This window comes from Narcine bancroftii, chromosome 5, assembly GCF_036971445.1.
Source record: "Narcine bancroftii isolate sNarBan1 chromosome 5, sNarBan1.hap1, whole genome shotgun sequence".
Lineage (NCBI taxonomy): Eukaryota > Metazoa > Chordata > Chondrichthyes > Torpediniformes > Narcinidae > Narcine > Narcine bancroftii.
In genome coordinates, this window is record NC_091473.1 from 191,595,992 (window position 1) to 191,611,706 (window position 15,715).

At 43.4% G+C, this 15,715-nt stretch overlaps 1 protein-coding gene across 1 annotated transcript in view; it reads left to right on the forward strand.

Annotated features, from left to right (window-relative positions):
• Positions 1–7,560: 7,560 nt before the first annotated feature.
• Positions 7,561–15,715, forward strand: part of LOC138762879 (M1-specific T cell receptor beta chain-like) — a 31,712-nt gene continuing 23,557 nt past the window's right edge. The window contains exons 1-2 of the mRNA XM_069936397.1: positions 7,561–7,665; positions 14,071–14,391. Of these exons, the coding sequence (XP_069792498.1) occupies positions 7,623–7,665; positions 14,071–14,391 (364 nt within the window). The 5' untranslated portion in view covers positions 7,561–7,622. The remainder of the gene's footprint in view (positions 7,666–14,070; positions 14,392–15,715) is intronic.

Sequence of the window (15,715 nt, forward strand, 5' to 3'; positions counted from 1 at the left end):
TTTCCCGAGAAAGGAGAGTGCCGTTTAAAGGGGCAGGGTCCGCTCAGCGCATCATCTGGCGCCCTTAAAAGGGGGGCGGGAACGATCTCCGGCAAACCTGGTCGCCAGAGTAGAAACACAGCGCTGGAGAAGCTCAGCACTCAAACCTTGCACTTTATAGAGCAAAGATACAGATTGAGCCCTTCATCACCGCCAACATGAACCAAAATCAGATTTCTTGTCATGGGCGAACCACCGAATCTGTGGTTTGAGGCCGCCTCATTTTGGGAAGATTAACCAAAGCATGTAGTGCAGGGGAGAGCATTGAGGAAATGTAGAGGGATCTGGGAGTAACGGTTCAGTGGTCCTTGAAGGTCCCATGTAGATTGGGTGGTGAAGAAGGTTTTGGGTCTGCTGGCCTTTATAAATTATAGCATAGAATAGAGGAGCTGGGAGGTGATGTCGAGACAGTTCAAGGCATTGGTGAGGCAAGGTTGGAATATTATAGGAAGGGTAGATATTATGCAGAGATTTACTCAAATGTTGCCTGGATTGCAGGATCTAGAATACGGAGAAAACTGAGTAGACCGGGTCTTGATTCATTGGAGCTTAGAAGGTTGGGGGGGGGGGGGTGGGATTTGATCGCAGTATTTAAAATGATGAGGGGGATAGGCCGAGTAGATTTGAATGGACTCTTTCCCCTGAAGGTAGGGGAGATTGGAACAAGGGGTCATAAGTTAAGGGTTAGGGGGCAAAACTTTAGGTGTAATATAAGAGGATGCTTCTTCACTCAGAGAGCGGTGGCTGAGTGGAATGACCTTCCGGAAGAGGTGGTTGGGGCAGGGTCAATTCTGTCATTGAAGAGGGGGTTGAATGAGTACATGGATGTGAGGGAGTTTGGTTATGGGCAAGGGACTGGGACTAGTGGAGTTTCACATAAATTGGTACAGACTAGAGGGGCTGAGATGGCCTGTTTCCGGACTGTAGTGGTTATACGGTTATATCACAGTTCCAGGAGTCACGCGTCATGGTAAGGGACAGAACCACTAGGCGGTTGACAACAGCACCTACCTGGGCAGCATCCTCTCTCGCGCCATGAACATGGATGCTGAGGTCAACAACAGGCTAGCCAAAGCCAGCGCTGCCTTTGGGAGACTCCATGAGAACATCGGGGAGTGGAGAGAACTTAGCCTTACCACCAAGCTGAAGGTCTACTGTGCAGTTGTCTTTAACACCCTCCTTTACACCAGTGGGACCTGGACTGTCTGCAGCCGACCCGCCAAATAGCGCAACCACTTTTACCTGAGCTGTCTCCGCAGGCTCCTCCACATTGGATGTCAGGACAAAGTCCCCGACATGGAAATCCTGGAATGTGCTGGGTTCTGCAGCATCTATACCCTCCTGCTAAAAGCTCAAGCCAGGTGGACTGGACATGTGGTCAGAACGCCAGACAGCAATTGCCTAAGCAGTTGCTGTACGGAGAACTGTGTCAGGGCAAGCGCTCAGTCGGGGGGGGGGGGGTGCAGAAGAAACGTTACAAAGACTGCCTCAAAGCGCCCACTGCCATGGCCCAAGAACCGAGAGATCCGACCTGGCTCACAAAATGGCCGGTGAGTGCGGGGGCCCCGCAGGGACCAATTGTTATGAGCCCAGAGGACCCCAAAACTCAGCAGCAATAGATATTAACCAAGACAAATGGTTACTTAAACAACAGTTGCTTTTAATTATCTTTAAACATGAAAACAGGATCAAGCTTTAACTTATCACTATTAACTACTTAACCTAACTTCATCCCCTTCTAATTCTATGCGCATATGTATGCAATGTGTGTGTGTAAGTTCAGAAAAGTTCTTGGATTCACAGTCCCATCTCACTTCTCATTCTTCCAAGTTCACTGGTTGCAGGCAATTCTTATACTGTGCACAGAATTTAACATGTATAAAGTTCACTAGGCTTTGGTGCTCAAAAGGTACATTGTTACCACTCAGGAAGGTTCTTGTCAGTTTTCAGAGAGAGATGTGTTTTTCTAGGACATCCACAACTGATGTTCTTCAATCTGTCACCTCAGTGTCTTGCTGACGAAACTTGTCCCCTCAGGGTTCTCCAGATGTTAACCTCTTTCTTTCAGGTCACCACAGAATTCCTTTTTGTTTCCCTTATTCCAAGTGAAACATTAGACAGCCAGTCCTCCCCTCTTGCATGAACCACAAGGGCTTTGACCAGGCCGTCTTACAAATGGGCTTTCCATAAGCTTGCCAACTTGGCCTGTTCCAGTACCAATCATAGTATGATTGAATTTCTCATTCAGATGGAAGGGGAAATAGTTAGATCTAAAACTAATATATTATGCTTAAACAGGGGTGACTACCATAGGATGAGGGAGGAATTGGGCAGAGTGGACTGGGAGCACAGGCTAATTGATGAAACAGTTGAGGAACAGTGGAAGATTTTCAAATAAATATTTTGTAATGATCAACAAAAATATATTCTGGTCAGGAAAAAGGGCAGCAAGGGAGGGAAAAATCAACCGTGGTTAACAAAGGAAATAAAGGAGAGTATAAAATTGAAGGCGTAGGTGTACAAAGCTGCAAAGAGCAGTGGGAAACTGGAAGATTGGGATAACTTTAAGAGACAACAAGGGGTTACAAAGCGGATAATAAGAAATGGGAAAAAGGATTATGAAAGTAAATTGGCACAAAATATAAAAACAGAAAGCAAAAAATTTTATAAATATATAAAACGGAAGAGGGTGGCCAGAGTTAACATAGGACCCTTGGAGGATGAGAAAGGCAAACCGGTAGCAAAAAATGAGGAAATGGCCGAGGCATTAAACAAATATTTTGTGTCAGTCTTCACGGTGGAAGACACGTCCAGCATGCCCAAGTGCGGAGCTAAGGATGCGAATGTTGGGAAGGGCCTTGATAAAATAGTTGTTACAAAGGAAGTAGTGATGGAGAAACTAATGGGACTAAAGCCAGACAAATCACCTGGTCCTGATGATATGCATCCAAGGGTTCTGAAGGAAATGGCAGAAGTTATAGTTGATGCATTGGTGGTCATATACCAAAATTCCTTGGATTCTGGGCAGGTCCCGGCAGACTGGAAGACAGCAATGTCACGCCACTTTTTAAGAAGGGATGTAGGCAGAAGACTGGAAATTATTGGCCAATTAGCTTGACGTCTGTAGTTGGAAAAATGCTTGAAGCCGTCATTAAAGATGATATAGTGAAACTTTTGGAACGTAGGGTTCAATCAGGCAGACGCAGCATGGTTTTAGAAAGGGAAGATCTTCTTTGACAAACTTGTTAGGATTCTTTGAGGATATAATGGGTGCAGTGGATAGAGGGGAACAGGTTGATGTTGTATATTTGGGTTTCCAGAAAGCGTTTGATAAGGTGCTGCACAAGAGACTTATCAGTAAGTTACAGGAAAGTGGAGTCCGGGGAAGTATATTGGCCTGGATTGAAAATTTGTTGTCCGACAGGAGGCAGAGGGTCGGGATAAATGGGAGTTTTTCAGGTTGGCAGAGAGTGGTAAGTGGGGTGCTGCAGGGGTCAGTGTTAGGCCCACAACTGTTCATCATTTACATTGATGACTTGGAGGAGGGGACAAAATGAGGTGTAGCCAAGTTTGCGGATGACACCATATTGAGTGGAAGAGCAAATTGTAATGAGGATGTGGAGAGTCTGCAGAGGGATATAGTTAAGCTGGATGAATGGGCAAAGGTCTGGCAGATGGAGTACAATGTTAGTAAGTGTGAGGTTATCCACTTTGGCAAGAAAAATAAAAGAGCTGAATATTATTTAAAGGGTGAAAAACTACAGCATGCTGTTGTGCAGAGGGACTTGGGAATGCTTGTGCATGAATTGCAAAAAGTTAGGTTGCAGGTGCAGCAGGTTATTAAGAAGGCGAATGGAATGTTGGCCTTCATCTCTAGAGGAATTGAATTCAGGAGTAGGGAGGTAATGTTGTAACTGTATCAGGTACTGGTGAGACCGCACCTGGAGTACTGTGTCCAGTTCTGGTCTCCATATTTGAGGTAGGATATACTGGCTTTGGAGACGGTCCAGAGAAGGTTTACTAGGTTGATCCCTGGGACGAAGGGGTTGACTTATGATGAGAGATTAAATCATCTAGGATTATATTCTCTCGAGTTCAGAAGAATGAGAGGAGATCTTATAGAAACATATAGGATTATGAAGGGTATGGATAGGATAGATATAGGAAGGTTTTTTGAGCTGGCCGGGGAAACTAAAACGAGAGGACACAGTCTCAAGATTCGGGGGAGTAAATTTAGGACAGAGATGAGGAAAAATAGTTTTTCCCAGAGAGTAGTAAATGTTTGGAATTATCTAACCAGGGAAGTGGTTGAGGCTGCTTCATTAAACATATTTAAAATTCGGTTAGATAAATTTTTACATGATAGAGGAATTAGGGGATATGGGGAGAAGGCAGGTAGGTGGAGTTAGGTCATAAATTAGATCAGCCATGATCGTATTGAATGGCGGAGCAGGCTCGATGGGCCATTTTTGGCCTACACCTGTTCCTACTTCCTATGTTCCTATGTTCCTAACACTGTACACGTGATCTCTGTCCCTCTCTCTCTCTCTCTTAGAGAGAAAACTTGTTTGACTTTCTCTGCTTGCAAAACCTCATGACCCTCCTAGAACTACAAGTTCTCTTCCAGACAATCTGCAGCTCTGACAAGATCGTTCATCTGTTGCCTTTTGTAAACAACAATCCATTAGTGATGCCTCTTGGGTCCTCTCCAAAGCTCTTGCATTAGCAGAGCTCCAGTATTTCATACAAGATCTGTTTTAAAGTATTTATGTGACCTACTCTAACAAACCTTTCCCAATTTATCTCCTAAAAACATATCTAGAAACTCTGTCACACCGATGGCTATCGTCCCGCGTGACCTCCCGCACGGCGAGAAACAGCGGGCCACGGCAGGAATGTCGGCCAGTTGGTGCTGTGATGACAAAAGTTTGAAAACCACTGTTTTAATCATCCCTCATGGACTCATTATGTGCAGGGTTTCATGACTCCAAAGGAAATGGGCCAATGACGATTTTTCTCAAGCAAAATATTTCAGTAACAATTGGGTCTACAGCAGTGGTTCTCGACCTTCCCTTCCCACCCACAGACCACCTTAAGTAATCCCTTACTAATCACAGAGCACCGATGGCCTAGGAATTACTTAAAGTGGGATGTGAGTGGAAAGAAAAGGGTTGAAAACCACTGGTTTAGAGGGATATGGGGCCAAACACATGCAAGTGGGAGCAAAGTGGGTGGGACCATTTGGATGGATTCATGTATAGGATGGGGTTTAGAAGGATGCGGGCAGGTGGGACCAGTGTGGGTGGGACATTTGGACAGATCTATGGATAGGACGTGTTTAGAGGGATATGGGGCCAAATGCAGGCATGTGGGATCAGTGTGGGTGGGATATTTGGGTCAGCGTGGGCACGTTGGGTCAAAGGGTCTGTTTCAGTGCTCTGTGACTTTCTGAACCCAGCCCAGCCCTTGCCCTCTGCGGGACAGTCTGCCTCCAATTGAAGGTACAATGAACCACCCCAATCTCACAGGAGGCTGACCACCAACACCTTGCTCAGCATAGACACCATCATCCATTCCCCACAGGAACATCGCAGAGGCACTGATAGAAGAGCAGGAATTGTTTCCAAAGAGCCCCCAAAATCCAGGGGAGGAGGTCAAAAGGAAGTAGCGGCGGAGGAGAAGGAGGGTCGTCCCTGTTACAGGGTGTTGTGATCTGGAATCGAAGTTACCACAAACGGTTGTGGAGGCCAGGTCAGTGTGTGTCTATTTATAGTGGAGGTTTACAGGTTCTTGATTAGTAAGGGTGACAAAATTTAGGGGGCATGGCAGGAGAATGGAACTGAGTGGAAAATAACATCCGAATAGAGGAACAAGCTCGACGGGCTGAATGGTCTCTTCTCCGTCTGCATCTTACTCCAGGAAGCTTCCTCTTACATGATACAGGCAAGCTGATGTATAATAGGCTGTGTTACCAATGAAGCTGACTGGCTGGAGACCAAATCCGATCTGACAAACGTCTGCTGCGCGTGAAACACGGAAAACCGCCGATGCTGTTATTACTAGAGGAGCTCAGCTGGTCTCACGGCGAGGAAAAGACCTTCCCGACATTTTGGGCTGGAGCCCTTCTTCAAGGTATCAGCGAAGGGCAGGAAGGCGTCAGAATAAAGATGAAAGACTGGCAGAGGGAAAGCGGCAGCAACGCTGGCTCTGTGCAGACCGTCTGATATGACCAACCAAAATTCTGCCATCAGGAAAGAGGTGTTGGTCCCACAAGACTCTCACCCACCAGGTCCAGGAACAGCTGTTACCCCTCCACCGTCAGACTCCTCAATGACAGACTCAATCAGGGACCCATTTAAGATTCTTATTTTTGCACTTTGTTGATTTTTAAAAATCTCTCTATCGCACAATTTGTTAACATTTCTTTATCTGTTTACATTGACTATGTTGAGTACAGTTTTTTTTCCTCAATGCCAATAAGTGGTAATTCTGCCTGACCCACAGGAAAAAAGAATCTCAGGGATGTATGTGATGTCATGTATGTACTCTGACAATAAATCTGAAATCTGTGTCTACACAGGAAGTGATCCTATTGGTCCATTCCCCCCAATGTTCCCTCAATTCCAACAGTGTGGAATCAGAATCAGGTTTTTTTTGTCACTTTATTGGCTACAGTACTCATAGCCTCATTGAGGCATCCATTTTGAACTTACTCCCAGCTGCAACAACACCACTCTGACTCCCTCTAATGGTCAGGCACATCACTGGCACTCGATCATAACACATGCCACTAAATTTGTTGTTTTGTGGCAACAGGATTGTCCATTTCAGGCGCAAGACTTGCTATAAGTGGCATTTCTGTGCATACACTATTTAAAAATAAATGATTTTGTGCAAATGAAGAGAAAAGACTGTGGTTCACAGTTCATTCAGAGTTCTGATGGTGGAGGGGAGGGTGTTCTTCTTCAGGCTCTGTACCCACTTCCTGATGATAGCATCGTGGCGAGGGTTCAGCATGGGTGGTGGGGGTCCTTGAGGATAAAAGATCCCAGTCAGATTTGTCAGCTTAGTGCAGACCACTCCCAGTCCGTTTTGACCAACACCAGCACTCAGCAGAGCATTTCCAGTCCGCGACATGAGCTCTGTGCAGGCCACAACACCCCCCCCCCCACCCCCGAGTCCGACCTGATTAACGGCGACTCAGTGCAAACCGCTCCATCCAGTCTGACCAAAGTCTGGTCTCCAAAAGCCACTTGATGCAGACCACGCCATCTGTCCTGACCAACATGAGCTCAGTGCAGACTGTCTGATTTAAGCAATGCCTGCTCTGTGCAGACCGCTCCCAGTCGGTCTTACCGATGCAAATATTTTATTTTGCAAACTGCTCTTGCCCTCTGCACAGCTGGTTAGCACAAACAGGAAACCCACAAAGCGTCTTCAGTTGTTTCTAATGTACATTCACCCATAAACACTATGTGCGATTTACATCAATTACATTACATCTCCTCCCCTCCTTCTCAGCTATCTTTCAAACTGATGCTCATGGTCAGGGAACCTTGGCCAGTTTAACCCACTCGCCAACAATGAATCTCTTACTTTTTGGTGCGCTCTCCCATCTAATGCCTGGTAAGTGACCTGCACTCGCGCCACAGAGAATTGGCAGAGGGAGATTTGGGGGTGGGAAGGAGGGTGCGGAAGGAAAAAGAAGGATTTTCTTAAACTCTGTTGGGTGACAACTAGAGAAGGTAGAATTAGGGAGGCAAAGCTGCTTCAAGAGGGGGGGGAACTAGAGAATTTAACTTTACAACATCATGGGCACACAGAGCCTGAGGTGGGGTCACCTCATGACGGGAATGCCATGGAAGCCATGGAGAGGGTGCAGAGACGATTGGGAAAATAAGACTTTCGAGTCAAGGTTAGCAGAGCCGGGGCCTTTGGAATGTAAAAGGATGACAGAAGTCTTAATAGAAGTCTACAAGATTATGAGAGGCATAGATATGGTAGACAACCAGCGCCATTTATTTCTCCTCAGGGTGGGAGTAGCAAACACCAGAGGACATCAAAGTGAAGGGAGGAAAGTTTAGGGGAGACGTCAGGTGTTTTTTTTAAACACAGAGAGTTGTGGGGGCCTGGAATGCATTGCCAGGAGTGGTGGAGGGGGCTGGAACAATAGGGGCATTTAAGAGACTCTTAGACAGACTCATGGATGAAAGGAAAATGAGTGAGTTTGGAGGTAGTATATTTGGAAGGAATATACAGGTCGGCAGAACATTGAGGTTTCTAAAGCAGTGGTTTTCAAACATTTTCTTTCCCCTCACCAGGGGCACAGCGCTAATTTTCTAGGTGCTGTAGCTCACCTGAAATGGTGGCAAGGAGGGGCTGGAGCCATCGCCACAAGGTGCCAAGGTGGCAGTCTGGCAGCCTGGCACCCCTGCCACTCGTGTACCACCTTAAGTCATCCCTGTACCAAAGGTGCTTGGAGATTAGTAAAAGGGATGACTTGAGGTGGTGTGTGATTGGGAAGAAAAAGGTTGGGGTCCACTGTTTTAATCGTACCTAATGAGGTGCTCTCAAATTGCAGCACCCGGGGTGCCCTCCTGGGACTCAAGTGAGATGACCGGGTCATGTGGACCTCCTGCTCTTTTAAAATGGCAGCCTAAGGCATCATATAGACAAATACATTTACTAAATACAGATTATAAATTAATAGCAAAATTACTAGTGAATAGATTGATGGACTGTGTACCGAAATTAGTGACAGTAGATCAGACAGGATTTGTTAAAAATAGAAGATAATGCCTGTAAATTTATTAATTTAATCCATACAGCACAAATAAATAAAACACCAACTGTGGCAGTAACTCCTGATGTAGAGAAAGCTTTCAATAGGGTGGAATGGGAATTATCTATTTAAAGTACTATAGAAATTCAAATTACTGGACAATTTTATTAATTGGATTAGAGCACTGATTAATGGTCCTTTGGCAAAAGTATTAACAAATGGATATGTTTCAGACCACTTTAAATTGAGTAGGTCAACTTGGCAGGGATGCCCATTATCACCTTTTCGGTTTGCTTTGGCTATAGAACCATTGGCAGAGCTGATAAGAAGGGAACCTATGATAAAGGGAATAAAAATAAAAGAGGAAGAATTTAAAATGAGCTTATACTATAGTATATTTAACAGACCCAGATAAATCAATAAAAAGGTTTTATCCAAAATTGAAAGAATATGGGGCGATATCAGGATACAAGGTTAATATTGATAAAAGTGAAGTGATGCCAATGAACAAAGTCGATTATACAAAATGTAAAAGGGAATTCCCTTTTAAATGGCCATCACAGGCCATACGTTACCTTGGTATCAGGATAGATAATAATTTAAATAATCTGTATAAATTAAACTACCAACTGTTAACAAAAAAAGGAAGGTTTAGAGAAATGGAAAAATTTACCATTAACTTTAATAGGGAGAATAAACTGCATTGAGATTAAGGTATTTCCACGGCTATAATATCTGTTCCAAATGGTACAGATTCCCCTGATAGGGGAATTTTCTATGAAACTAAATAAATTGATAAGAAAGTTTTTATGGAAGGGTAAAAAATCAAGAGTGGCTTTGGAAAATTAACATGGAGGACTGCAGCTACCAAATTTCAAAAACTATTACAGGACAGCACAGTTAAGATATTTATCAGATGGGAGAAAAACCAAATTGGCTCAGGATTAAATTATATAAATTAGAAGAAAAGCTCCCTGAACATTTACTCTATAAATGGGATGAGAAACTGGTGCAACACAACAATCTACCAATAGTACATCATATACTAAAAACATGGACAAGAATACATCTGGAACGAGAGATGATAAATTATCAAATACCAAAAATGTTACTAACACAAAAACCCTTTTACAATAGACAATTTTTTTTTAAAGAATGGGCTAGAAAAGGAATTAAAAGAATAAAAAATTGCTTTTTGGGAAATAATTTATTAACATTTGAACTGTTAAAAGATAAATACGGAATATTTTAAAGAAAAGTTGAGATTACCTGAGAGTAGCTGCTATGAATTACAGACACTGGAATAGTAAATTTTTTTATCACAAATGTGTACATCAAATTGCAATATAAGGAAAATGATGAAACAATATATAAACCCAAACAAGGTTAGAAAAAAGATTGAAATATACGAAACATGCGCAGGAACCATCATAAATACAATAAATACTCAGTTTCATATGATACAATACAATTGGTTATATAAATTATACATGACACCACAAGAGTTAAAAGAATAGAATATCGGACAGCTGCTTCTGTTGTAAACGAGAAATTGGAACAACATTACATGCAATTTGGACATGTACAAAAGGGAAAACCTTTTGGGAGGATTTAAACCTAATATTAAATAGAATTACAAAAAATAGGATACCCAAGGATCCAAAAATTTTCTTGTTAAACATCATAAAAGACAAAAAATTAGACAGGGCTCAAAAAAGATTTATGATTGCGCTTGGCAGCAGGATAAAAGTGCATCATGATAACGTGGAAAACGGAGACAACCTTTAAAATACAACAATGGCCCATAAAAATGAACAAGTGGATTCCATTAGAAAAAAATACCTACAATCTAAAAGACAAATATACTTTATCTGAACAAATTTGGGAACCTTACATAGAATATATTAGAAACCGCTGATTTCAAACCTCCATCTCTAAATGTGATAAAATACAAGTATGAAAATAATTAAATATGAAACAATTGAATATGAAATAATAAAATATGAAAATTAGATACAAAATTAATAACAAGGTATGAAATGTGAAATAATTAAATATGAAATTTTGGATGACACGATTTCTCTTTCTTTTCTTTTGTGTTCTTCTATTGTTTATTTATTTTCTTCTTTCTCTCTTTTATTTCTTGCTTTAAGTTATAGGGGGTGGGGAACGTGGGAGGAAGGGGGAGAAAAATGAAAATGTCACTGTGTATATTTTAATGATGAATGTTCGTATGTATTGTTACTAACATGGTTCACAGTGAAATATTAAATAAAAAATTATTTAAATTATAGCAGCCTAACCTACTTGTTAAATTGTCCACCCGGCGATTTAAGGGCGAATCCCACACCGTGATGGTGTGGTGAGTGGCATGTCGCACGGACACTGGGAACACCCTGGTTCCCTGTGTTCTTTTTGTATAAAGTTCCAGAATAATCAGGCCAACCATTTCCCTTTTCAAATTGGTGGAGGAGGACGCCCAGGTAAGTTTTACTGGGTTCCCTGACCACCCCCCAGGTAGGTCTGGGACCTGGGTAGATTTGGATTGGGCTTGCCCGGTTCAGCCCTTTCAAATAGCCCCGTCCCTGGGTCTCCAACCGAGTAAATCATCAGTAAATCCCTCTTTACAAGGCAATTTGTAAGGGTCTATGACTCATTATGTGCAGGGTTTCATAACTCCAAAGGAAATGGGTCAATGATAATTTTCTTAAATTTAAGCATATAAAAAACTCCATAAAGTCAAACAGATAAACATCATAAACAGTCACTGATTCCCCAACAGCTCTGTTCCAATAATAAAAACAGTAGAAAAAGATACCCAGTCTAAACTAACAAACTAATCCTGAACAAAATAAAGTTGCCAGACCTCCTAACCCAGTGGTTCTCAACCTTTTTCTACCACTCAGATCCCACTTTAAGTATTCCCTATGCCGCAAGTGCTCTGTGATGAGTAAGGGGTTGCTTAAGGTGGGATGTGGGTGGGAAGGGAAGGTTGAGAATCATTACACTAGACCCAATTGTTGCTGAAATATTTTGCTGGAGAAAAATTGTCATTGGCCCATTTCCTTTGGAGCTCTGAAACCGTGCACATAATGAGTCAATTAGGTACGGTTAAAACAGTGATTTTCAAACCGACCCAATTATCCCACCCACACTGGTCGCACCTGCTTGCATTTGGCCTCATATCCTTCCGAACCCATCCTGTCCATTGATCCGTCCAAATGGTCTCACCCAGACTGCTCCCACCTATCTGTATTTGGCCCTATATCCCTCTAAACCAGTGGTTCTCAACCATTTTTTTTCCCACTCACATCCCACTTTAAGTAATCCCTGTGCCATCTGGGCTCTGTGATTAGTAAGGGATTACTTAAAGTGGGATGTGGGTGGGAAGGGAAGGCTGAGAATCTCTGCTCTGGACCCAATTGTTACTGAAATATTTTGCTTGAGAAAAATTGTCACTGGCCCATTTCCTTTGGAGTTCTGAAACCATGCACATAATGAGTCCATGAGGGACGATTAAAACAGTGGGTTTCAAACTTTTGCTTTCCACGCACATCCCACCTTAAGCAATCCCTTAATAATCACAGAGCACCGATGGCCCAGGAATTATTTAAAGTGGAAGGTGAGTGGAAAGAAAAAGGTTGAGAACCACTGAAGCTAAATAGAACTTTTCGCCATTAGCATCTTGAATACAATAACACGGCGATGGGGTGACGACAGGTGTCTACCTTCCATCCACACTCCAAGTAGCACCATAACTGGATTCAGCTGCAAGTTAACAGCTAAAATTGTGGCTAGAGTAATCAAAATTTCTTTCCAATAAGGTTCCAAAGCCAAAATAAGTGAACTACCAATACAACCCTGTTGCGACACGGGGGTTTGACAGCCAATGACAATTTTAACATTTCCAGTAACAAGTGGGTCTGAAACAGTGATTCTCAACCTTCCCTTCCCACTCACACCCCACCTTAAGCAATCCCTTATTCATCAAAGAGCACCGATGGCACGGGGATTACTTAAGGTGCTCGGCAGAACTGTTTTCAGGGATAGGAGACAGGGGCAAATGGTGCCTTGAAACCAGTTGCAGATGGGGCTCATTAACCACGGATGGTAACACATCCAGGGGAGAGGAAAACTCCGATTTCAAACCTCCGCTGCCATATGGCCATACCTACCCATGGGAAAGGCGTTGGGAGTGAACCCCGAGGGAAAGATCTGGAGTCGGAGTCCTGAAGGTGGCTGACTGCCATACCCAGCTCTGGTATGGCTTCACCAGCGATGCCGCCGGCACCAAACTGTATCGACGTTGGCCGTTCCTTTGGACCTGTCGTTAGCGTGGAGGGGGGGTCCCACTGCATGTCCGGAAGGTGGCTGACTGCCGTACCCAGCACCAGCTCGGCAAATCCAGCGATGCTGCTGGCAGACCCATTACAGCACCGTGAGGACCCTTCAGCCCTTGGCGTTATGGCGTCCACTATATTCCTACCAAAACAAAATACTGACCCCCTTCCTACCTCTTAACCCTCTATTTATCTTTAATTCATGAGTCTCTTAAATGCCCTAAATGTTCCAGGTTCCACCCCTACCCCTGGGAATGCATTCCAGGCACCCTCAACTCTCTGTCAAAAAACGTACCCCTGACATCTCCCCTAAACTTCCCTCCCTTCACTTTGTACAGACGCCCACTGGTGTTTGCTATTCCCGCCCTGTGAAAGGTGCTGGTCATCTGCCTCTCAGAATTTTGTGGACCTCTATTAAGTCTCCTCTCATCCTTCTTCGCTCCAAAGAGAGAAATCCCACCCCTGCTAACCTTGCCTCATAAGACTTAATTTCCAATCCAGGCAACATCCTTGTGTATCTCCTCTGCACCCTCTCCACAGCTTCCAAATCCTTTCTATAATGAGGTGACCAAAACTGAACACAATCCTCAAAGTGTGGTCTCACCAGAGATTTATAGAGTTGCCACATAACAGCTCGAATTTGGATAAACTTAATCCCCCTTATTAGCATCCCATAGACCTTCTTAACCATCCTGTCAATCTGCATGGCGACCTTGAGAGATGTATGGATTTAGACCCTGAGGTTCCTTTGTTCCTCCACACTGTTAAGTACCCGATCATTAACCATGTCCTCAGCCTTCTGGTTTGATCTTCCAAAACAAGCCACCTCACACTTATCTGGATTTCGCTTTTAATAATATCGCGCCATTGATATCATAATCTGTGGTGAAAATTTCCTTTTCTCCTCAGCTTCTGTGTCTCAGGTGGATCAAGCTCTGCCAGTTCAGACCGTTTGCATCGACTGTCGGGCCATCCTGAATTGTCAGTGGAACGGATTTGAGGCCAAGATTATCGATTGGTATAAACAGAGTGACCACGGGCACATGCAGTTCATTTACACAACAGGCGGATTCTATTTACCTGTGGGAAGATTCTCGGGAGTGAAAGAAAACAATACGAAAAGTTATTCACTGGTGATTGAAAACGTCTGGCTAAACGATTCCGGGATCTACTTCTGCAGTTTGCAGTTCCCCCGTAAATTTGGGACTGGAACCAAACTGGTGGTGACAGGTAATGAGTGCATCTGTTTCTCCACTTGACATCAGGGATCGTTGGAACAAATAGCACTGGGCAACATTTTGTTTTCAAAAGGTTTGAAAAAATTGGGGATCATGATAGACAATTTCAAGCTGAACGCAAAGATGATTTCAGATTTCTGTATCATGCAGGAGTTTGGAGAAGCGTCAAACATGCCATTAAATGATGTACTCAGTACAGGTACTATGCAAAGTTGTCTTGGGCCTGGGCATGCTAAGTCAGGATAGATGTAGACAGGCTATAAAAACAGCTCACATGTACAGATGCTGTGCATTACATTGAGATAGATTGAACACATGCTGATGCACATGTTCCTCAGGCAGTAGCAGAGTGAGTGTACTTAACAATAGCCTTTATTGTCTTCAGGAAGATTAAATGCAGCAGCGATGTCTCGTCAACGTCTCAACAGCTGCGCTACATTCTGTTATAAAGTGAAGGAGGGTTTAGGGGAGATATCAGGGGTACATTTTTTAAACAAAGAGTTGCGGGTGCCTGGAATGCCTTGCCAGGGGTGGTTGAGGAGGGTGAAACATTAGGGGCATGAGACTCATGGACAGGCACATGGATGAAATAAAAATGGGGGTGGGGTTACAAAGTAAGAATATATAGGTCAGCACAACATTGAGGGCTGAAGGGCCTGTAAAGTTCCATATTATACTTGTGACTATACACTTAAGACTCAAAGATGCAGCATGACTGTACTTATTAAGAAAGCCTATGAGCTCTACTTCGGATGTAAAATTGGTGACCAAGGCAAACCCTGGGTTCCTCACATTTGTTGCGAAACGTGCGCAGTCAACCCGAGAGCTTGGCTCAGAGGGACATTATGAGATTAAACAGGCTAAGTTCAATGACATCTTAGTGATTGAACTTAGCTGTTGAGGTGTTGATGGGTCATCGATGCTGTGTTAGGTCTTCCTGAAGACAACAAAGGCTACTGTTAAGTATACTCATTCTTCTATTGCCTGATCGACATGTGCATCAACATGCGCTCGATTGACCTTGGGGTAATGTATGCGTGAGCTGCTTTTATAGCCTGTCTGCATCTATCCAGGCCTAAGACAACTTTGCACTGAGTGCATGTCCAGGCATGCTTGGACTGACCCAAACAGCTTGCTTTGTGGGCAATATATTAGTAGACTTTAATATATGACAGGAAATCACAAAAATAAGTTATATCCAAAAATATGGTACGTGATGGGGAAATTTAAGGGGATTTTTGTGATCTGCAGCTCAAAATCCTAAACGTGTTCAGGAAGCAAAATGCTTTGTGGTCCAAGAGTAATGGACCTGGATG